The sequence below is a fragment of the Peromyscus californicus genome, unplaced genomic scaffold (genome assembly GCF_007827085.1).
Source record: "Peromyscus californicus insignis strain IS unplaced genomic scaffold, ASM782708v3 Scaffold_4__1_contigs__length_199733344, whole genome shotgun sequence".
Classification (NCBI taxonomy): Eukaryota; Metazoa; Chordata; class Mammalia; order Rodentia; family Cricetidae; genus Peromyscus; species Peromyscus californicus.
In genome coordinates this window covers 116,794,034-116,818,184 of record NW_026294562.1, presented here as the reverse complement: position 1 = coordinate 116,818,184, position 24,151 = coordinate 116,794,034, and the positions used below count along the sequence as shown (strand labels likewise).

The 24,151-nt window shown below is 38.6% G+C and overlaps 1 protein-coding gene across 1 annotated transcript in view; it reads right to left on the bottom strand.

Moving 5' to 3' along the window:
- Positions 1-235: 235 nt before the first annotated feature.
- LOC128093930 (vomeronasal type-2 receptor 116-like) overlaps positions 236-24,151 on the bottom strand; it is a 35,897-nt gene continuing 11,981 nt past the window's right edge. Inside the window, exons 2-6 of the mRNA XM_052711847.1 lie at positions 17,594-17,873; positions 16,406-17,212; positions 15,459-15,686; positions 7,215-7,338; positions 236-1,155 (exon numbers count right to left, since the gene is read on the bottom strand). Of these exons, the coding sequence (XP_052567807.1) occupies positions 236-1,155; positions 7,215-7,338; positions 15,459-15,686; positions 16,406-17,212; positions 17,594-17,873 (2,359 nt within the window). The remainder of the gene's footprint in view (positions 1,156-7,214; positions 7,339-15,458; positions 15,687-16,405; positions 17,213-17,593; positions 17,874-24,151) is intronic.

Genomic DNA, 24,151 nt, shown 5'->3' with positions numbered 1-24,151 from the left:
GCACAGAACTTCAAGGAAAGGCCCATGGTCCTTCAAATATGACAACAGGAAGTGACTTATCACAAGGTTTGATCTATAAAACTGATGTAAAGGTGATGTGTTAAAACTTTATTGTGCATGTTGTTTTCTTCATTTCACATGTAGAAACTTTATATTTTGACACAACATTTAATGAGTAGAAAGCAACTGTGTAATCTTTTGGATTTGTTTGAAGTTGTAAATAATGTAGATAAATTTAATGAATATATTCAGCTTTAGCATTTGTGATTCTGAACTTGTGAAAAGAATTTATCTTTGGTCTTAACAAAATAATGTAGCATTTTGGGGCAAAGATGCAAAGAAATAGCCCTCCACTGGAGGCTAAGATAGAGAAGACCTCCACGGCCACCAGAGACTTGCCCTTGGTGCTTTGGTAGACAGCTAGAAAGGTGACCCAAACACTGCAGAACACCAGCATGCTGAATGTCAGGAACTTAGTTTCATTGAATGTGTCAGGCAGATTCCTGGCCAGGAAAGCTATAGTGAAACTTGCCAGGGCAAGGGAGCCCAAGTATCCCAGGGCACAGTAGAAGGAAATCACTGAACCTTTGTTGCAAACAATGATGATGTGGCCATGTTCCATGTGTACATCAGCATCAACAAATGGAGGAGAAGTTCCTATCCAGATTCCACAGAGAAGCATTTGAATCATGGTGCACACAGGGATGATGAAGTTAGGTGCCCCTGAAACCAGCAGTGACCTCATTCTTTTATCTGGAACAGTGACCTTGAATGCCAGTACTACAGTAATAGTCTTTGCCAAGACAGTAGAGGTGGCCACAGTGAATACAATTGCAAATGTAGTCTGCTGCATTATACAGGTGATTGTATGTGGATGGCCAATGTAGAGCAAGGGACAGAGAAAGCAAAAGATGAGGGAGATGAGTAGGACATAGCTGAGAACTCTGTTATTGGCCTTGACAATGGGAGTGTCTTGGTGCTTCAAGAAGACACAGAATACAACAGCTGTGAGAGCAGAGAAGCACAGAGCCAAGCAGACCAGAGATATTCCCAAAGGATCTTCATAAGCCAGAAAGGTCACAACTTTTTTGAGGCAGTGAGTTTGATATGCGTTGGCATACTGATCAGGTGGACACTTCACACATTCATCCATGTCTAGTATAGGAAAGGTATTGTTATCAGTTTTAATTTTTCTCTATTTTTATGTATAAAATATACCAAATATTAATGCATTGGAAAGTTATATCTAAATTAGTCTTACCACTTGTGGTGTATGGAAATCTAAATATGGTTGATTCATAGGGTTTAATTCCAATTTCCAAAGCTTATCATTTTTATGAAAGCCCTTGCTCATATTTATCTTACATACTCATGAATTTCCTAGTGTTTTCAAAAACAATAATGCACTCTCACATAATATTTATATTTATGCAACAACATAACTTGGATTGGATTATTCATGGAAGCACACTTTTGTTATTCATGATTTTGTGTAGTATTCAAAACAAGAACTTAGAATGAGCTGCTTCCATCCATCTTATGGTCTATCAGCCACAAATTTGATTCCACATTAATGGCCTCATGTGGCTCCTTGGCCGTACAAACTCAATCCACTTTATGTCTTTGAAAAGAACCTACAACAAACACTTTACTTAAGCAGTGTAATCCCTATGTCATCCTAAATATTTGTCCTTATACACATAAATAAGTATAGTCCTTACTCCTCATCAAGGAAACTTATTTTGGAACAGGCAAAGATCATTAGGGAAAAACACAACCAATGAAAATTTAGAGTTATGGAGTCTAGTCCAATGGATACATCCACAATACTACTCTGTCACTTAAGGCTCATGGGAAATTGCACGAAAGCTGGTTAGAAAGCTTACAAGAGCCACTTCACAGGGTTTGATGTGAGTCTGTGTTTCCTAGGAACATCACAAGCAACATCCACAATGTCTCACTAATATGCATGCTTAAACATGAGCTGAACAAGGACAAAAACAATAGACATGACAAAGATAGCTGGAGAAAGACCATCAGATAACAGCTGTAGGCAGAGAACTACAGACAGTTGAGAAATATTGAAAATGGAATAGGTTGTCTTCTCCAGACAAAGATATCACCAACTGATTATCTTTGAATAACAAAATGGTCAGGCCTGAAAACATACACATACTGAACAGGCTGTATAAAGAAATATATGTGTATACATAAAATATTTTTATGTAACATCAATTAATAAGAAAATAAGCCATGAGTTTTAAAGAATGGGAGAAGGCATGCATGTATGGGAGTTTTTGTAGGAAGGGTAGGGAAATGAATGTTATGTAATTGCATTATAATCTCAAAAATAAAAGAAACAAACAAAAGCATTGATAATATCAAAGAAGGCAGAGACATCATGAACAAATTACCACGTAAATTATCTGCATGTCAAAATCATTGCCTTTGGCTTATGTTTTAATGTATGAATTTTGGAAGGGTATATTATTTGCCAGTTTTACTAATTTCTGTAAGATTCGACTGCCCAAGTCTCGTGACAGTTTAGTTTTTATTGAGAAACGTCATGGTCAAGATAATGTTCCATATATAAAGGACATAATGTTGAAAGACAGTACTGGATGGGGCTGAGGACATCCTTCCACCCTTATGTTGGTCATTTACACTGCAGAACACTCAGTTTTCTTTCAGTTGCACTGAGCCAACAGGTCATACTGAGCAGTGATGCTGTCTTCCCAGTACTGAGTCTCTTCATTGAAAGGTGGACATTCTTTTTCAGTTTTTACACTTTCTCTGATTGTGCTGAACAATGTTATCTAAACTAGTAAATCAAAGTATTCAAATACTTCAACTTTTTCTATCCATTTCAAAATTATTATGTGTTATAAAATGTTGTATTTTAAAGCTTTAAAAATACACATAGGAACAAGAGGAATTTAATATAACTCTGTTTAGTATTCTTGTATTTGACTAACACAAAAGTAAATAAACAAGCTTTAAATTGAATTTGACATATAGTCTATAGAATCATTTGAATAGATATACTTTCATTAATTTCTTTTCATTGTCTTATTCTATTCAAGTGGTTTATCTTCTGAATTTTTCATTGATTTCTGAAATCAAATATGTTAATATTCAGTGTAATTTTTAAAATATGTACTTCATCTTCACAGTCTTTGTGTTCAAATCATATGAAACCATATACATTTTGGTCTTATTCTTAAATAAAACTTTGAGTTAATTATTTAGCTCTTTTTCCTCACTCCAGCCACAATTAATTCCCTCCTTCAGTTACCCCATACACTAATAGTAACATAATTTCCAGTATTTCTATAAAACTCAATATAGATACCACCACATATTGAATTAAAAAACCCTCCATTCATATTTGTTATGATCATTAGAATAAAAGATTTAATTCAGAGTTTAATATGTTGGCCTCCTAACTCATCTGTGACCTGGAATACTACTTAAAATGAAACCAACTGATGATTGTATTGACCTACCATAGCACACAATACAAAAACACATGTTTATAAAACATGATACAACACTACTGAGTGTCCACTTCTTGTTAGAGACATTGGGGGACACTTGGAAAATATGGATACTGTGGTAGTTTGAATGTGATTAATGTCTGTAATCTCATGAAGAGTGGCACTTTTGGGAAGTGTGTCTTTGTTGTTGGTGCAGGCATGGCCTTGTTGGAGGAAGTATGTCTCCTTTGATCAGGCTCAGTGTGACATCCAGTTCACTTCCTGTTGCCTTTTGAGCAAGATGTAGAATTCTCAGCTCCTTGTCCAGTACCATATCCTTATCCAACACCAAGTCTACCTGAATGCCACCATGTCCAACCATGATGATAATGGACTAAACCTTTGAACTGAGCCACTCTAATTAAATGTTTTCCTTTATAGGATTTTTCATAGTCATAGTGTCTCTTCATAGCAATAGAAACCCTAAGTAAGACAGAAGTTGGTCTCAGGGCCTGAGGTATTGATGTGATAGGCCTGACCATACTTATCTTTGAAGGAATATAGACTGTAGATTAGAAAGGCAGTAGAATGCTTTAAGTGCTGCTTAATGGACAGCATGGAAGACAGTGGTGATGAGTGTGGCAGCCTGGCTCAAAGGGTTTCAGAGAAGAAGAATATTAATATAGGGCCTAGAGATAATTTTTTGTGATTTTTTGGTGAAGAATGCAGTGACTTTTTCCCTTGTCTGAAGAGTCTGCCTGAGGCTAAAGTGAAGAGTTTTGGATTAATTTTTTTGGCAGAGGAAATCTCAACACATACCAAATTGAGAAAATAGTACAAAAAGTCCCACAAAACTGCCATGTGGTTATTAGTGTTAACTCTACTGAAGATTTGTAATGAAAAGGAGCAGCTGAGCAAGGTAAAACACAAAATGTACTCCATTAGTAAAGGTTGATACATATCTGAGTTTTAGGTCAGCCTGGTCTACAGATTCAGTTTCAGGATAGCCAAGCTCAGGCTGTGAAGGATACCACTGAAAACAGAAAATTGGTGAAGATGTAATTGACCATGCTCCAGCCCCAGCAAGTAGCAGAACTTGGCAGCTTTGGCCATGTGATTCTGTTTTTAAAGATAGAAGAAAGGGATTATGGAAACTTCCTCAATGATTAAGGACTGTTGCTGAGGTCAGGCATGTGTCAGGGGTGTCCCTGAATGGAGGCGCAGAGATGCCACTGTATGAACCTCTGAAGGTGAAGCCTGGATTGCTTTGGAAACCCCAAGATGTCAGAGATGCCAGAACCTTCTGATGAGAGCTGCTAACAGGTACTGGAACCAGCCCAAGAGAGAGAAGTATGTTGCTGTCAACAAAGTTGAAAGGAGTTGGGGTACTGAAGAGTGTTTTGACATTAGACATGGAGATACAGAATTTGGAACTTCCCCAGCAGGTTTTTATGGTGATATTTTATTTGTATTAAAATGTTATTTGTATGTTAATAAATAAAGTTGCCCGGGGGTCAGAGCTATTAGCAAGCCATAGGAAAGCAGGGCAGTGGTAGCGTACGCTTGTAATTCCAGCACTTGGCAGGCAGAGCTGGGTAAGTCTCTGTGTGTTCAGGGATACAGCCATTATTGGATACACATGCCTTTAATCTTAATACCAATCATGGAAAACCTGGAGGCCTATACAGACAGGCTGTGAGGAGGCAGTCATGTGGTTGGGTTTACAACCAATGAGAAGGCAGGACAGGAACTCTATATAAAGACTTTAACACAGGGGTAGCTCTGGTTCGGAGAGGTAGGACCACCGCAGGAGGAAGGGTAAGGTTTTAGCTCTTAGCTCTGACCTCTTGGCTTTCTTCTTTGCATTGGTTCTGTGTTTTTTATTTAATAAGAAGGTTGGATACATCTACAGGTTTTTGGTTTTGTGTTGGTCAAGTATTTCACTATGCTCCCTTCCCTATATTTTAGAATGGCAATGTATATCCTGTGCTATTGTATGTTGGAAATATGTGATTTATTTTTTATTTTGATTTTTTCATTTTTTATTAAGAAATTTTCTACTCACCATTCATAACACCCACAGATCCCACCTCCTCCCTCCTTCCACCCCTCAGACCTCCCTCCCAAGCCACCCCCTATCCCCACATCCTCCAAATCAAGTTCTCCCATGGAGAGTAAGCAGAGTCCAGCACCCTCAGCGGAGGCAGGTCCAAGCCCCTTGCTGCACCAAGGCTGCGCAAGGTGCCATACCATAGGCACTGGGCTCCCAAAAGCCTGCCCATGCACCAGGGATCGATCCCGATCTCCTTGCCCAGGTGTCCCCCAAACAGTTTGGCCTAAACAACTGTCTCCTGTATCCAGAGGGCCAAGTCCAGTCCCATGGGGTTCCACAGCTACTAGTCCACAGTTTATGGGTCTCCACAATTGTGGCCAGTCATCTCTCTGTGTCTTCCTATCATGATCTTGACGTCCCCCACCCACAGAATCCCTCCTCTCTCCCATTGACTGGATTCCTGGAGCTTAGCCTGGCCCCTGGCTGTGAATCCCTATATCCACCTCCAACAGTCACTGGATAAAAGCTCTATGATGACAGGGTATTCACTAGACCGGTCATCAAAGTAGACCAGTCCAGGCAACCCCTCAATCAGTGCCAGCAGTCCAAGGTGGGGTCATCCCTGTGGATTCCTGAGAGCTTCCCCAGCACCCTGCCTCTTCCCACACCCATGGTATCTTTATCTATCACAGTATCTCCTTCCCTGCTCTCCCACTCCATCTCTGCTCCAGCTCGACCCTCCCATTTCCCTATGTTCTCACCCTCCATTCCTTGCCCTCTGCCACCCTCTCAAACCCCAGCCCGTTCATGCAGATTTTTATAGGGGATTATAGTTAAGAGATGGCATAAATCTAAGAAGAGACTTTGTACTTTGTACTTTTAAACATAGTTGAGACTGTGATAGATTGTGAGGATTTTTGAAGTTGGACTAAATGCATTTTGCATTATAATATTGTTAGAAGCTTATGGGGGCCAGAGCGAAGAATGTGATAGTTTGAATGTAATTGGGCCCTACAATCTCATAGGGAGTAGCATTATTAGGAGGTGTGGCTTTGTTGGATTGGTGTGCCCTTGTTTGAGGAAGTGTGCCACTGTGGGGGGTGAGCTTTGAAGGTCTTATTTATCAGGCCCAGTATGATACCTTGTTCATTTTCTGTTGCCTTCGGATCAAGATGCAAAATTCCCAGCTCTTTCTCCAGCACCATGTCTGCCTAATGCCACTATGCCCTACCATGGTGATATTGGACTAAACTTCTGAACTGTAAGCCACCCCAATTAAATGTTTTCCTTTATAAGATTTGCCATGGTCATGGTATCTCTTTACAGCATTACAAACCGTAACTAAGACAGAAGCATAGCATTCATATCTTTAATATATTTGAAAAGTAGATACAATTTATTATAATATGTTGAATTCTAAAATATAGATTAGATGCAGAGGAAATATTTAGTACCCCAAGGAAACATCTAAGAGAAAATACTACATTCACTTGTTCTGGAATGATGAGACCATAGTGTCGTTCATGAACAATACAGTATATTATTTCAAATAGTAGGGTTATTAACTCTTTCAGGTTTATAATGACACTTATCTTTTCCTTTCTCCCAAAGAGATCTTTGAGAACTATATAAATATGCTATAAAGTAAACAATCTGTTGATTATTGTGGTAAATTATATTCTTACTTGTCATGTTTGAAATTTCATTTTCTGGACAGGGATTACAATCAAAACAGCAGACAGCCTTTCCCTGCTGAGGGGATTTTCTGAATCCTGGTCGGCAAGGCACACTGCATATCGAGGGTGCAGTCTGTGGAAAATTAGATACATTTTTGAAATAAAAAGCTTAACATACGTGACAAAAGCAGCAGTGATTCACAGTATGGCTCCACTGAAAAGTCTCCCTTTAAACACATGTATCATATTATAAAGCATAATTTCAGTACCTTCTCATGCTTTTCTTTCCCTGAATTTTCTCCCTGGTGCTGCACCAGAACACCAGTTGCAGTCTTCCCTCCTCCTACCACATCTCCCATAGATGTCATAGACCATTGCTTCTTAACCTCCCTTTCCTCGCTCATCCCCATATCACAGCACCCAACTCTAGCAGGCATGAGCTGCTGAAACATGGAAGGCACACCTTCCAGAAAGCCAGGTAGGCTATGGCAGGCCTTCTTCTGTCTCTCTATTGGCAGAGACACAATCCTGCATTCTCCTCACTAGTGCTGCAACAGAATGCCCTCTGCAGCCTTCCCTCACACCTGTTTACATCTCCTGTGGGTCCAACAAGCTATCCCTTCCTAAACTCCCTCCCCCAATTCATTCCCGAATCCCAGCCTTCATCTCTAGCAGGAATGTCCTGCTAATTCAAGTGCCACCCCTCCTAAGTCAAAAAGTAGGTTGAAAACAGACTCACAACCTCTTCCTAATACTCTTGAGATACAATTCTTTTAGTCTCATTCCCAGCTCTGTAGCTGAAAACCTGCTGTGTTCTCCCTTTCCTGTCTTATACTTAATGTGATCCTTAATGGAACACAAAGACCTTCTCCTCCAACCTTCCTTTCCTCAACTCATCCCAATTATCCAGCCTCAAACACAAGCAGGCATTCCCTGTGAACAAAGTGGCTGAACAGGCCAGGCAACACACAGATAACACACAGACATCACATTCTGAACATCCAGAGAGGAAAAAGAAACCAAGGAATAAAAAACCAACAGCCAACAAAGACAAATCCAAACATCAGCACCAAGAATTTTTTTTTTTTTGGTTTTTTCGAGACAGGGTTTCTCTGTGTAGCTTTGCGCCTTTCCTGGAACTCACTTGGTAGACCAGGCTGGCCTCGAACTCACAGAGATCCGCCTGGCTCTGCCTCCCGAGTGCTGGGATTAAAGGCGTGGGCCACCACCGCCCAGCTCACCACCAAGAATTTTAAGCACCTAAAACCCAGATGCCAGGATGCCAGCCTAAAAATCAATCAACAGCAGCCAGGACAATAGAGCCCAGCTATCTTACCTCAGCAGGCCCTGAATATCTAAACATAGCTGAAAGTACAAGAAAAATACCTTAAAGGAGACTTTTTGGATTTGATGGAGGTCCCTAAATAGGAAATTAATGAATTCTTTAAAGAAACATGGAAAAACACAAGATGTCAGTGTAAGGAAATATATAAAACTATTTAAGAATTGAAAATGGAAACAGAATCAATAAAAATAACTCAAACTGAGGGAATCCTCGAAATGAAAAATTTAGGAACAAGACATGAACTACAGGGGAAAACTTCACTAGCAGAATACAAGAGGTGGGTGAGAGAACATAAGGCCTTGAAGATATGATAGAAGAAATGGGTACATATGTGAAAGAAATTGTTAAATCTGAAAAAATCCTGACATTAAACACCCAGGATATTGGTATTATATTGGAACATTATGAATATCAAATCTAAGAATAATAGAGAAAGAGGAAGGATAAGAAACCCAGATCAAGGGCCCAGACAATATTTTCTACACAATCAAATTTGCTTAATGTAAAGAAACAGATGACTATAAAGGTATGAGAAGCATAGTGAACACCAAATAAATTGAACCAGAGAAGAAAGTGTCTTTGCCACATAACAACAGAAACACGAAGCATACAGAAAAAAGAAAGAATATTAAAATTGGCAAGGAAAAGACCAATTAACATATAAGAACAGGCATATTAGAATTATACCCAACTTCTTAATAAAGTCTCTGAGAGACAGAAGGTCCCAGACAGAGACCACATATGCTACCCAGACTACTATACCATTCAAAAAAACTTTCATCCATCATCAATGGAGAAAATAATATATTCCATAGAGGAGTCAAATTTAAACAATATCTATCAACAAATCCAGTTGTACAAAGATGCTAGAAGGAAAAATTTCCTAACTAAAGAGGTTAAAAACACAAATCAAATCATAGAAAAGAATTTCTCACCAGAAAAATTAAAAGAATCTCTCTCCCTCTCTCCTTCTCTCTCTCTCTCTCTCTCTCTCTCTCTCTCTCTCTCTCTCTCTCTCTCTCTCTCTCTTTCTCTCTCTCTCTCTCTCTCTCTCTCTCTCTCTCTCTCTCTCTCTCTCTCTGTGTGTGTGTGTGTGTGTGTGTCTCTCTCTCCAGCACTATTCTCATTCCCCTCAGCACAATAACATGAATCAACAATCATTGGTAATTGATATCTCAAAATCAGTGGTTTCAATTCCCTAATAAAAAGACACAGACTAACAGATTGGCTTCTTAAACAGGATCCATGCTTCTGTTCCATCCAAGAAATACCCCCTAACATTGAGGATAGACATAACCTCAGGATAAAGACTTGGGAAAAGATAATCCAAGAAAATGTACCTAACACTCAAGAAGGTTGATAATAATTAATTTCATTAATATCTAGTGAAATGAGCTTCAAACAAAAACTAATAAAAAGAAGTAGAGAGATACAATACATACTCAAAAGAGGAAAAAACCTAACAAGTTGACATTTCAATTCTTAACATCTATGCCACAAACACCAGGGCCTCCAGGTTTGTAAAAGAAAAACCACTACAGCTTAAAACATACATTGGTCCTCTCAGATGGATAGTGGGAAACTTCAACACTCCACTCTTACTAATGGATGGTTCCCAGTCAAAAATTAAACAGTGAAATACTGGAGCTAAGAGACATTATAAACCAAATGGACCTAATTGTTATATTGAGACCAGTTCACACAAACACAAAAGAATCCTTCTATACTCTTCACCTCATGGAACTTTCTCCAAAATTGTCCACATATTCAGACACAAAACAAGTCTCAACAGATAGAAGAAAACTGAAATAACTCCATGTATTCTATTAGACTACCAGGTATTAAATCTGAATATCAACAACAACAGCAGGAAAAACAGAAAGCCTACAAACTCATGAAAACTGAACAACTCTCTACTGAATGAAAAATGAGTCAAGACAGGAATCAGGAAAGAAATTAGGGGTTTCCTAGAATTCAGTGAAATTGGATACATAGAAAACCCTATGTGGCACTATGAAAGTGCAGCCAAGAGGAAATATCCTAGCAGTAAGTGCCTTCATAAAGAAATTGGAGAGATCTCACATTATCAACTTAACAGCACACCTGAAAGCTCTATAACACAGCGATAAACTCACACCTGAGTAGTAGATGGCAAGAGATATTCAAACTGAGGGCTGAAATTTATAAAATAGAAACAAAGAGAACAATGCCAAGAGTCAATGAAACAAAGAGCTGGTCTTAGAAAGTCAACAAGATAGACAGAGAGAGAATAATAAAATTAACAAAATAAAAAAAACAGAAATAAGGCCATATCCACAGAGAATGAGGAAATTCAAAAAACTATAAGTATATAACTTATACTTATACTCCACAGGACATACTTTAATAACCTGTACTCCATCAAAATGGGAAATCTAAAAGAAGTGGGCAATTCCCTCAACAGACACAGCTTACTAAAGTTAAATCACGATCAGTTTAACAATTTAAACAAACCTATAACCCCCAGTGAAATCAGAGCAGTCATTAAAATTCTTCTAGCCACAAACAGAGAAAAAAATTCAACCCAACAAACAAACCAAAAGAAAAACACAAAAAACCAATCAACCAAATAAAAAACTCTAGCAATCAAACAAAACAAAACAAACAAAACAACTCATGGCCACATGGTTTCAGCATAGAATTCTAATAGACTGTCAAAGAGTTAACTCTAATCTTCCCCAAATTATTCTACAAAATTGGAACAGAAGGAGCATTGCCCAATTCATGAGTCCACAGTTACCCTGATATGAAAACCAAATAAAGACTCAATAAAGATAGAGAATTACAGACCGATTTCTCTTATAAAAATAAATTGAAAATTACTCAATAAAATACATGCAAACCAAATCTAAGAACATATAAAAAAGATCATCCACCATCACCAAGTAGGTTTCATCCAGGGGATGTACAGATGTTTCAACATAGGGAAATCAGTAACTGTAATCCACTATATGAATAAACTGAAAGAATTAAAACCATATGTTTATCTCATTAGATGCACAAAAGGCCTCTGACAAAATCCAATATTGCTTAATGATAAAAGACCTGAAGAGATTAGGGATGTAAGGGCCATACATAAAGATATTAAAGGTAATTTACAGTAGGTCTATTGCCATCAAAAAAATAAATGGAAAGGAATTGAAAACTCTTTCTATAAAATCAGTAACAAGACAAGATTGTTCACTTTCCCCAAATCTATTAAAAATACTTGACCAAGCAGTGATGGCACTCGCCTTTAATCCCAGCACTTGGGAGGCAGAGGCAGGCAGAACTTTGTGAGTTCGAAGCCAGCCTAGTCTACAGAGCAAGATCCAGGAAAGGTGCAAAGATACACAGAGAAATCCTGTCTCAAAAAACCAAAAAAAAAAAAAAATAGTACTTGAAGTTTTAGCTATGACAGTCAGATAATTGAAATAGATCAAGGTGATACAAAGTATCATTATTTGCAGGGGATATGATAGTATGCCTAAATTACATTAAAACATTGACCAGGGAACTTCTACAGCTGATAAACATTTTCAGCAAAGTGGCTAGACACAATATTAATTAAAAATATCAACAGCCCATCTATGTAAAAATGGCAAACAAAAACAAGTCAGGGAAATACCACTTTTCATAATACCATCAAATAATATAAAACATCTTGAGTAAACTGTAAGCAAGCAAGGAAAATATTTCTATGATAAAAGCTTCAATCTTTGGAGAAAGAAATTGAAGAGGAAATAAAAGATGGAAAGATCTCCCATGTTCATGGATTGGTAGGGTTAACATAGTAAAAATGGTCATTCTAGAAGAGCAGTCTACAGATTTATTGCAGTCTCCATAAAAATTTCAACACAATTCTTTACAGACATGAAAGGACAATTCACAACTTTGTATGAACATATAATAAACTCAAAAGAGCAAAAACAAACCTGAACAGTAAAAGAGCTGCTGGAAGTATCACCATCCCTGGTTTCAAGTTGTACTACAGAGCTATAATCATTAAAACCACATGGTATTAGAATTAGAACAGACATATTGATCAATGGAATTTAATTGAAGACCAGATATAAGTTCAGATACATATGGACACCTGATTTCTGACACAGAAGCCAGAAACACACACTGGAAAAAAGACAGCATCTTCAACAAATGGTGCTGGTCAAACTAGATGTCTGTATGTAGCAGAATGCAAATACACCCATATTTATCACTCTGCAAAACCTTTAGTTCAAGTGAATCAAAGACCTCAACAAAAAAAACCAGATAAAATGAACATCAAGAAAGGAAAAGTAGGAAATGGCCTTGAACGCATTGCTTCATGAGATGACTTTCTGAACAGAACACCAATATTGCAGACACTAAGACTGTCAATTAGTAAATGGGACCTCATGAAACTGAAAAGGTTATGTAAGGCAAAGGACATCATCAACTGGACAGAGAGGCAGTCTACAGAATGAAAAAGATCTTTACCAACTCCACATTTGATAGAGGACTAATATCTAAAATATAGAAGAAATACAAGAGAATCAAATAATCAATTAATAAAAAACCAAATAATCCAATTAAAAAATGGAAACAGACCTACAAAAGAAATTCTCAGGGAAGAATCACAAATACCTGAGGAACACTTGAAGAAATGTTCAACATCCTTAGCCATCAGGGAAATACCAAATAAAACTACTTTGAGATTCTATCCTACACCTGTCAGATTGGCTAAGTTTAATAGCACAAATGATATCTCTTGCTGGTGAGGATGTGGAATAAGGGAATATCAGTTCCATTGCTGGTGGGGGGGGGAGTGCTAATTGTATATCCAGCATGGAAAACAAAATGTCAGTTTCTCAGAAATATGACAATAAGTATCTCTAGACCTAGATATACTATTTTTCAGCATATATCTGAAGGATACTCCATACTACCACAAGGACACTTGATCAATTTCATTCATTGAATTTTTTTCATGATAGTCAGACACTAGAAACAACCTATATGTCCCTCAGCAAAATAATGGATAAAGAAATGTAGTATACTTATGCAATGGAATATTACTTAGGTTTTAAAAGAAATGATGTTATGAAATTTGCAGGCAAATGGATGGAACTACAAAAAAACCATTCTGAGTGAGGTAACAGAGATCCAGAAAGATAAATATGGCATGTACTCACTTATCAGCTAATATTAACCTTTAAATAAATGATAACGAAGCTAGAATCAATAGACCCTGAGAAGTTAGGTAACAAGGTGTCGTGAGAGGGCACAGGGATCTCCCTGGGAGAGAGAAGTAGAATAGATTTTATTTGTAGACAGGGGCTGGGTGGGAACAAGAGTGGAGGAATCAGGTAGGAGGAGATAGGGTGGAGGGAGAGAGTTATTGAATAGACACTTGGAATTAGGGGGCCTTTTGTGGAGTGGTGTGCAGTCCTAGAGCAATTGAAATTTCCTGGAATCTATGAAGGTGATTCTAATGAGGACTCCTAGTAATGGAAAGTAAAGAATCCCCAATGACCACCTCTTGTAGTGAATTGAAGCTAGTCTTCCAAATGTAGAACTAGGTTACATTCAGTTGAATTGTTGCCCAAGGTGATCCGACTGAAATCTCCAATGAAGGCTGTTGCTATGACAAAATGTTGCTCTCTGAAAACTGACAGTGGGGCCTCCTTGTGGAGGAGAACATGCATTACAATGCCTTGAAAATGGAGAGGTCAAGCTGCTACCTAAATGGAGCCCTCATCCCTACATTCTACTCCGTTTGGTACAGAAGACAGTTTTCAGGCTACCAAAAGATAAATGTGGGCACCAACCCAGCCACAAAACCTTTGACCTAAAATACGTACTGCCGACAAAATATGATAGGGCAATGGTGGCACAGAACTCATGGGAGTGTACAACCAATGTTTCAGTTGACCAATAGTCAACTCCATAAGAGAAATTCATACCCAACGCAGCTTGGGTAACCATGAACCAGAGACTCAATAGCTCAGAGATCAATACCAGTTGGTCTAAAAACCAAAATCAATAACATGATTCTTAATGATGTTCTGCTACATTCACAGATCAGCGCCTTAACCAGTCATCAGAGAAGCTTCCTCCAACAGGAGATGGGATCAGATTCAGGAACCCACAGCCACATATTATGTGGAGATGAAGAGGTGGAAAAATTGTAAGAGTCAGAGGAGACGAAGGACACCAGGAGAACAAGGTCATCTGAATCAACTAAGAATGGCAGATATGAGCTCACAGACACTGAAGCAGCAAGTACAGGGCCTACATGGGTCTGCAACAGGTCTAGATCAAAATATTAGGTTAGAATTTTGTGACACCCCTGACTGTGAGAATAAGTGCATCTCTGACTCTTGTGCCAACTCATGGGATTCTTTTCTTTCTGTTGGCTTGCCATGTCCAAATTCAATATGATAGTTTTTCCTTCATTTTATTATACTTTATTTTGTTATGATTGGTTGTTATCTCTAAGAAGGCTGTTATTTTCTACTGAGAAACATAAAGTGCATCTGGAGGGGAGGAAGAAGAGGGAGAACCTGAAAGGAGCAGAGGAAGGGTAAACTATAGTCAGCATATATTGTATGAGAGAAGAATCCACAATCAATAGAAAAAAGAATAGACCAGAATTTCATTGCTTTTTAATTTAAATTTTATGAATGTATGAGATTTATACATTGCCAATTAAGAGAGAGAGAGAGAGAGAGAGAGAGAGAGAGAGAGAGAGAGAGAGAGAGAGAGAGAGAGAGAGAGAGAGAATCTAGGAGGGTGGAAAGTGAGTGGGTAATAAGTGTCAAAGTGTTTTATCCCACATGGAAGCATAAGCAGACCATTTAATTTTAGGCATTTATGCTACATGTAAAGCATTAGAATTAAGACCAAATTACCTGTCTAAGACCTGTAGCCCATTCTATCATTTCATCAGACATATACAATTGTTGGTAATTTGGAAAACGTCCAGAAAACTTTCCTATTTTCACCTTAAGTCCAAAATTTGGTGGAAAATCCATGATGTAGAAAATGTCATACTCTGCATCCAGTTTTAGTTTCTGGTTCATGTTTACAAGGTCTCCAGCAGGATTTACAAACTGTATGTTCTTCAGGAAAGAGAACATCTAAAACACATTGGTCATTTTAGTTTCAGCTGGGCCTACACATTAGGCCAGACAACATTACATACAATGTTTGTAATGATCCTAATTTTCAATAGCCTTTCCTAAAATGTAACTGTTTCATAAGTACTCAGTAATAAAAAAGAAGCAGCTCAACATAGATGTAAAAATTCAATATGCTTAAAAAATACAATTTTCTTGCTGGAGGTCATGCCTCACATGCACACCTGAAATGTATGCTTGAAGAGTAGTGACACATTCTCTACTTCTTTCTACTAACAGTGTTATTTGATCATAACCTAGGGAATTGAGATCCTTAGTGGGTCAAAAAGTGGCAAAACTACTTGATATTATTTTGTGTCTCTTCATTACATTGATCAGCAACTTTTTGATCACAAAAGACAAGTCATTTTCTTATTACCATTTAATAATTTCATGAGAAAATATTTTTATTCAAATGTTAAAAACATGAGATGTGTGTATGGTGGAAACATCTGAGCAATATTTCTTGACTTAGATTGTAAAATGCTGACTTGGGTGCCAGTGTTGGCTGCATTATCATTTATGACACTAACATGATCTACCTTACATGCAGTGCTTGGGTACAGGCACATATGCATTTAGGAAAAGAGATTCCTTATTTGCATGGATTTAGATCTTATGGTTCCCTTTAAGAACATCATCTCTATGACATACATGCTATTCAGTGTAAGACATACTACCTTCCAGGGGTCAAATTCCAGTTCCTTCCCAGCATTATTGGACCATGTGTCTACTTGTTGCAGAAGCACCTCATGGAGTGAGTGGGCCACAGCAAACACGGCATTATATAAGTTATAAGTTGTATCACTCATGGACATTCCAGATGGTGTCCTAAATAACCATTTCAGTAGGGTTTCTATTGAACAATACTTCAGTTTGTTACAATTAGATGATGGTAAGGAACACTTAAAATAATTCCACCACAGTTTTGCAAGAGAAATTTCATTACTGTAGTTTGAAGGGTGCACTGTCTGCAGAAACTGTTTAAAACCAGATACCTCAGAATGCTGATGTGAAAAAATGAGAGTCCCATGTGGGGATTTAAGCAAGAAATCTCCTCTTACTGTGATCATATCAAATTTTGACACACTGACCCAGATTCTCCGAATGTCTAGAGATTGCCATAGGATAAAGTTCCACTTTAGATGAGATTCTTTGTCTCCATTAACGATCACAACTTTTGCTGATGATGTCATGATCTGGTTATAATACTTATTTAACATTTTAAAGTATAAATTTGTATCTGTTGAGATTATAGTCACAAATGCTAAACAGACAAAGTTTCTCTGCATCTCTCCTCTCCATTCAGAAAGAAATTGAATTCCATGGTCATCATTTGAAATGATCATTCCCACCCAGTTCCATTTGAAGTGAGCCACTAGGGATACCATAGCTAGTGCTAGAGATGTGTCTTTGGGAGATATTTGGTAGAGATGAGGATTTCGTTCATGAGTATTCAGGAGAGATTGAAAATGACCATAGTAAAGCTGAAAGACATAGAACATAAGCAACAATATGAAGATGATGGAATGCATAACACTCAGTCTAAGATCTAAGTGAGCTAAGCAAATGTGGGGAGAATTAGAAAGTATGAATTCTTCATCTATTTATTAAAATCATATCGAATTTCTTGTGATTATCTAAACATGTACAGAAAAACTAAGTTTTCAGGTAAAACATTTCACAGTTCTCTCATACCCATTTGTGATAAAGTTATGTTTTACCACAGAATATGTTTGGGTGTTTATGGTTTATGGATCAGAATAGACACACACCCAGTACTCGCCCAGTACCAGTTGCACTTGGTACCCAGAAAGTTAACTTGAAGGGAAAAAGCAATTCATTTAAAGTAATCCACCCAGTCTTACCTCTGGAGTTCTGGAGATGTGCAGGAGTGGCACAAGAATGACAGATTTTCTCCACAATGGTCCTGTAAGTACAATTAAGTATCTTCTCTGTTTTGTACAGTAGTAGTTAGGAAAATGTTCAGTTCCTCTTGAGGACAAAACAGCTTTTATATGACTAGCAAACAGATCACAGTTAATGTCAACTAGCAGAGAAATATTTGGTAAAATATGAGGGTTCCTGTTGATTTCTTCCATGGCAAAATATAGAGAGAATATCAAGTGGATGTTCTTTGGTGTCAACCTGAAAACAGAGCACACTAATCATAAGAGATCAGTTTCCAATCATGATAAACTTAATCACACTCATAGTGGGTTCGGCACTGGATTCTTTTTTTCTTGACCCAGGGTTATGATGACTCTCACAGGTCCCATTATTGTGGCACATTAGGATATGAAACATGGAGAAAATATGAAGATTCTCAAAGGATTTTTTTATTTTTATTTTTTGAAGGGGTGTGGGTATTTTATCTATCAATGGGATTCTGTCATTTTTAAGTTTTCTACATTTCCACTCTATTTTCTGTGAACACTGTGAATGTCCGTATGCATTCCATGGAACAGAAAAGAAGTCCTGGCCAACACTGGATCTCATACATTTATACTGTAATTCTAATACTTACAATATGTAGAAAATAATTTGGTATTATCTGCTATCTAGATAGCTATACCTTTTTTTTAACATAGAGACAATACTGGCCATTGTTATGAGTATGAAGACGATGTGTCCTTCTTTCTGTGTCAACTGTTCTGAAAATTCTAGTGGAGTAATAAATCATGCAAATAGCATAACAATTATTACTTTTCCTCCTTGCTTCCACACAGTTTTCTACTTTTCATTTTCTATTTGAGGCTTTGAAATATTGAATGATACAAGGTATAAGTTTAGTTATAACTACAACTTCTTCCTGGGAGGAATGAGTTCTTTTCACTTTACAAGGACCCTTAGGTTGTACTGATTCATATCATACTATACACTTAGGTGGGTCTCACAGAACTGGCCCTGGGTACTACTAGGTTTAGATTTGTCCTGAAATGTCATAATTCTCTAATATATTCACTTGAGGTTTTGTCTTTCATTTAACAAATTTTAACTGGTTATAACTGCTTTGGTATGATTTTATACAGTTTGATAATCCTATTTAACCATAACATATCATTTCAGTATTATGTGTATTAGTATTTTTGCTTTTGCTTAGTGTTCTGATTTTCTGCCCTGCTTTGTGACTATAGTACATATTCAAATAACTGGACATGGCTTGTGTCTGTGTATCTGGTGAATTGCTGAAACATCTATGTTCCCTTTACTTTTCTGCTTGAATAACTTTTTTTCTGCCATGTCTTCTTCCTTTATCTCCTACAATTATCCTTTTTTTTTCATAGAGGACTGAAGTTATTGCATATTTTCTAGGTCCTTGCCATTCTGCACTGGAGATGTATATGCATTGCTAAAAGTGAGTTTCTCAATTAACCCACTGCTATTACTCTTCTGTGAATGTTTAATATGTCAAATAATATAGGGTATTGTTTATAAATTAGTTGTTTTACTTCTGGAATGAATTGTCAGTTTCATATGGAAAGAAAGACAAGCCCAGGATAGCTCAAACAACCATAAATAATATGATAATTCCTAGGAACATCAGCATCCCTCATCTTACATTGTACTACATAGCTGTTGTAATAAAAACAGCATGATATTGGCATTAGACAGACATTTTGATCAATAGAATGCAATTGAAGACCCACACATAAACCCATAGACCTATGGGTAACTGATTTTTGATAAAGGAGCCAGAAATATACACTGGGAAAAATAGAAAGCATCTTCATAAAATGGTGCCAGCCAAACTAGATAGCTCAATGAAGAAGAACACAAATTTATCTATACCTACCACCCTTCACAAAATGTAATTCCCAGTAGATCAAAGAGCTCAACTTAAGACAAGATACCTAAATATGATGAAATAGAAAATAGGGGAACAGTCTTGAACTCATTGGTACAGCAAAAGTGTTTTTGAACACAACACTGGCAACCCAGAAACCCAAAGCAACAATAAATTAGTTCAATCTCATGAAACTGAAAAGCTTTTCTATGGAAGGAATGCCATCATTTAGACAGAGTGAAAGCAACAACATGGGTAAAGGTTTTTTTGGGGGGCGGGCCACTAAGCTTCCAAGAGCACTAACATCTAAAATATATAAAGAAAACAAACAAACAAACAAACAAACAAATAAACAAAAGATGACTGGACATGACAAGACAAATAACCTAATTAAAAATGTGGTACAGAGTAGAGACACCCTTCTGGACTAAAGGCCATTCTTCCTCCCAGAATTCTAGGTAGGCCACACATGCATGGACTGCCCTGTAGCTAGAGTTTTCCTGCCTGGCCCACAGTCAGGACAAATCTCTCTCACCTGCCAGTCCCACAGCCACTCAGACCCAACCAAGTAAACACAGAGACTTATATTGGTTACAAACTGTGTGGCTGTGACAGGCTTCTTGCTAACTGTTCTTACAGCTTAAATTAATCCATTTCCATTAATCTATACCTTGCCACATGGCTCGTGGCTTACCGGCATCTTCACATGCTGTTTGTCATTGTGGTGGCTGGCAGTGTCTCTGACTCAGCCTTCCACTTCCCAGCTTTATTCTCCTCCTTGTCCCACCTACACTTCCTGCCTGGCCCCTGGCCAATCAGTGATTCATTTATTGACCAATAAATGAATCAGAGTAATTTAACATACAGACCATCCCACAGCATTTCCCCTTTTCTTTTTTTTTTCCAAAAGGAAGGTTTTAGACTTAACAAAGTAAAATTATATATAATTTGGGAATTTGGGCGTAGCTTCTCTTACTACTTCCTGCTGGAGGGGGGTGCTGTATCTTATGGGGACACAAAGAAAATTTTAAGATTATGGAATAGTCCATGAGGCTGTATTGTCTGAGCCAGTTGCCTTGAATCCGATCTGGATGTTGGATTATCTGGGCCATGGTATCATCGGAGACCTTTCAGGGGGTCTTGGCTGGTCAAACCTGATGTATCTTAATGTGGAACAAATCCATAGCCTTTGGCTTTCTGTGGGAACAAAAGCAGAGTCTCCTTTTCAAAGCAACACATCCTTACATCCAAATTTTGAAGTCAAGGTACCTTTAAAATATCCATATTGGTTTAACTCAATAGCTTTTACGATCAAATGTTTTTCTGCAGTTAAAAATCCCAAAGACAACACAATTCAGATTCTCTGTGTAATATTCATCTTTACGTGGCTTATTTTTTATATTAATTTTACTGTCTTTTTAAAGACTTTATTTTTTAAAACTATATATTTGTTTATATAACTGTATATATCACCTTTTTTGTCTCTTTCAAGCCTACATATATTTTACACACATTGTAAACTATTACATCTGAATCTGTCTTATTTTGAATCTATTGCTTTAAACTGCATCAGCTGTGGCTGCTGGCTCCACCCACCTCAACTTCCCAACATGGTGGTAGTGTGTTTACCGCCAGTTCTGGGAGCTATTGTGGGTCTATGCTTTTATCCAAGCAGCGTGTATCCCAGAAACCTCTTTTTTTTGTTTTGTACTAGCAAAAGCTAAATCTACCACGCAGCTTAATGTGCCACTTGCAGAGGCCTCATTCCCGCCATACTGCAGGTCGAGCGGGCATGCTAGGAACCTGCCAGTAGCTCAAACAAGCAGGCTGCCGCTCATTTGAGAGAGACAATTAGGAAGCTGTTTTTAGCTCTGTTTTAGAACCTTTTCTCAGGTTTTAGGTGGAAACTCTTGCCAACACGTTGGGCGCCATTTGTGGCCAATCAGTGATTTATTTATTGACCAATCAGCAACACACTTGACATACAGACCATCCCACAGCACTGCCCCCAACCTCTCAGTGCCTACCCACTCTACTCTCAATTGCTCCTCCCCTCCATGTCACCATATCCTGGCCTGCAACTCCAACAGAGGCACCTTCTTGACTAGAAGCCATACCTTCTTGACTAGAACTCCAGGTAGCCCGTCTTTCCATGGATCACCCACACTCTCTCAGTGTCCAAATACCCTAACTCTATCCCTCTTCCCTCCTTCTCACCATATCTCAGCTCCCAATTCAGGCACAAGTCCCCTGTTTGACCAGAGGCCATGCCAGGCACCAAAGCTCCAGGTAGGGTGCCTGTCTGGGGATACTCCTCATTCTCTTCATTACACCCATCATTCCCCAACCCACACCCTTCCTTATTGCCATGTTTCAACCCCCAGTGCAGGCAGAGATACCCTGCTGGCCAGTCACACTGGCAAGAAGACTAGGAAGGAAACAGAACCAAGAAAATAAAACACTCATCCAACCAAGACAAAGTCAGAAATTGGCACCTAGGCCTATAATCACCCCAAAGCCAGATGGCTATTTACCAGCATAAGAATACAACCAACAACATCCAAAGTAATATGTCACTGACAGAGCCCAGCTATCCTACTACAGCAAGCTCTGAAAACTCTTAACACAACTGAAGCACAAGAAAACGACCTTAAAACCAACTTTATTAAGATGAAAGAAGTACTTAAACAGGAAATGAATAAGTCCTCTAAAGCAAGACAAGAAAAAACAAACAGTTAAAGGAAATGAATCAAATGGTTCAAGATCTGAAAATGGAAACAGAAGCAAGAAAGAAAACACAAACTGTGGGAATCCTGGAAATGGAAAAGTTAGGTAAACAAACAGAAACTTCACATGGATGCATCACCATTTCATTTCACAAGAGATGAAAAAGAGAATATCAAGAGTTAAAGATATGATGGAAGAAATGGATAAATCAGTCAAAGAAAATGTTAGATTGAAAAAATTCATGAAACAAACCATTCAGGAAATATGGGTAGAACACTAAAAAGACTAAACTTGAGTTCTGCTTAGGTGGGGGCTAGCCAACCAGGGCCCTCAAGGGCTTCCTGGTGGGAAGACATATGTGCACTCAGCTGCAGTTCTGCTCAAGTGTGAGCTAACCAGTTGGGGCACTCAAAGCCCTGGATTGCAGGAAGAAATCCATGACCCCTATGCAGTTTTGTTTAGGTGGGGGCTAGCCAGGCCCAGCAGGTGGGAAGATATCCATTGGTCTTCTCTTTACCTAGTGGCACTAGGCAGGTATGCATCATTATGATCAGCAAATATGTGGTGGAGAAATGGGAGAGAAAAGGGGCTGAATGGTTCATGTGCTGTGGAAAGAGACAGAAAGGAAGAAATGAAGGCACTGAGGAGTATGCTGATGGGGGCTCTGCTTGCCACCAGGGAACATGGTGATGTCCGGGCAAAGCTACTGCCAAGAGCCATGTCTGTGCCCCTGGTCCTATAGCAGCCAAGGTCTGAGTTGATGTCCATGGCTCCTGTTGCAAACAAGGGCCATGTGGTTGTCCAGGGTTTGATCAGCCACCTGGGATCATATTGGTTCCCAAGGGCCATGCTGTAGCTGGGGCCATACAAATCTGATGGACATATAATACTACCCAGTGTTATGATGATGTCTGGGACAGGGGTTCATCTGGGGGCCACGTTTGGGTCCATGACCCTACTGCAGCCAGGGTCTGTGTTGCTCTCCATGGCTCCAGTTGCCATCATGCTGATTTCAGTGGGCAGGGCCACTACCTGTAGCCATATTGTTCTTTAGGGGTGGAGGCCATCATGATTTCAGTAGCCTTTACTGCCATCTGGGTCCATGGTCACTACACATGGGCTACTGCTGAGGATTATGTCTGGGTCTGTGGCCCTAATACAGCCACGGTTTGTATTGAAGTCTGTTGTTGTGGAATAGCCTTTTTGTACACTGTGAAAATGTCGTTGTCAAGGTACCTTCTGATTGGCCTAATAAAGAGCTGAATGGCCGATTGCTAGGCTATTGGTTAGGTTAATTTGGGACTTCCAAGCAGAGAGAAAAGAAGAGGAGGTGAATCCAGGCATGGGAGAAATGCTAGAGGATTCAGAGAGGAAACAGGAGGTGCAATATGGAAAAGAGGTAAAAAGCCACAAGGAAAAACATAGATTAATATAAACTGGTTAATTTAAATTATAAGAGTTAGTTGGACAAACCTAAGCTATAGACAGAGCTTTCCTAATTAATTATAAGTCTCTGTGTCATTTTTTTGAGCTGGTGGCCCAAAGAAAAATCTGTTCACATATGGCATCCAACTTGCGGGCTCAAATATCCAAACACAGGGCCTGAGAAAGCTAAGAAAAGTTCTGGGCAGAAAGCCAGATGTGGCTTTCTATCCTGTAATCTCTCAGGTGGGCAGATGCTTGGCATACAGAGGCTGCACTACCAGCTGCTGCCTGCAGGCTGGCACCAGCTACCAGGGCCATGCACCAGCACCATGAACTAAGCTGAACCATGTGGTGGCTCTGCTGGCAGGTAAAGATTTGTCTCAAATGGTCAGAGAATGCTGTAAGTGCCCAGTAAAGACAGATCTAGACAGAAAAAGAAAACTCTGAACAGGTTACAGTGTGTTTAAAAATGTGTAGGCTTAATAAA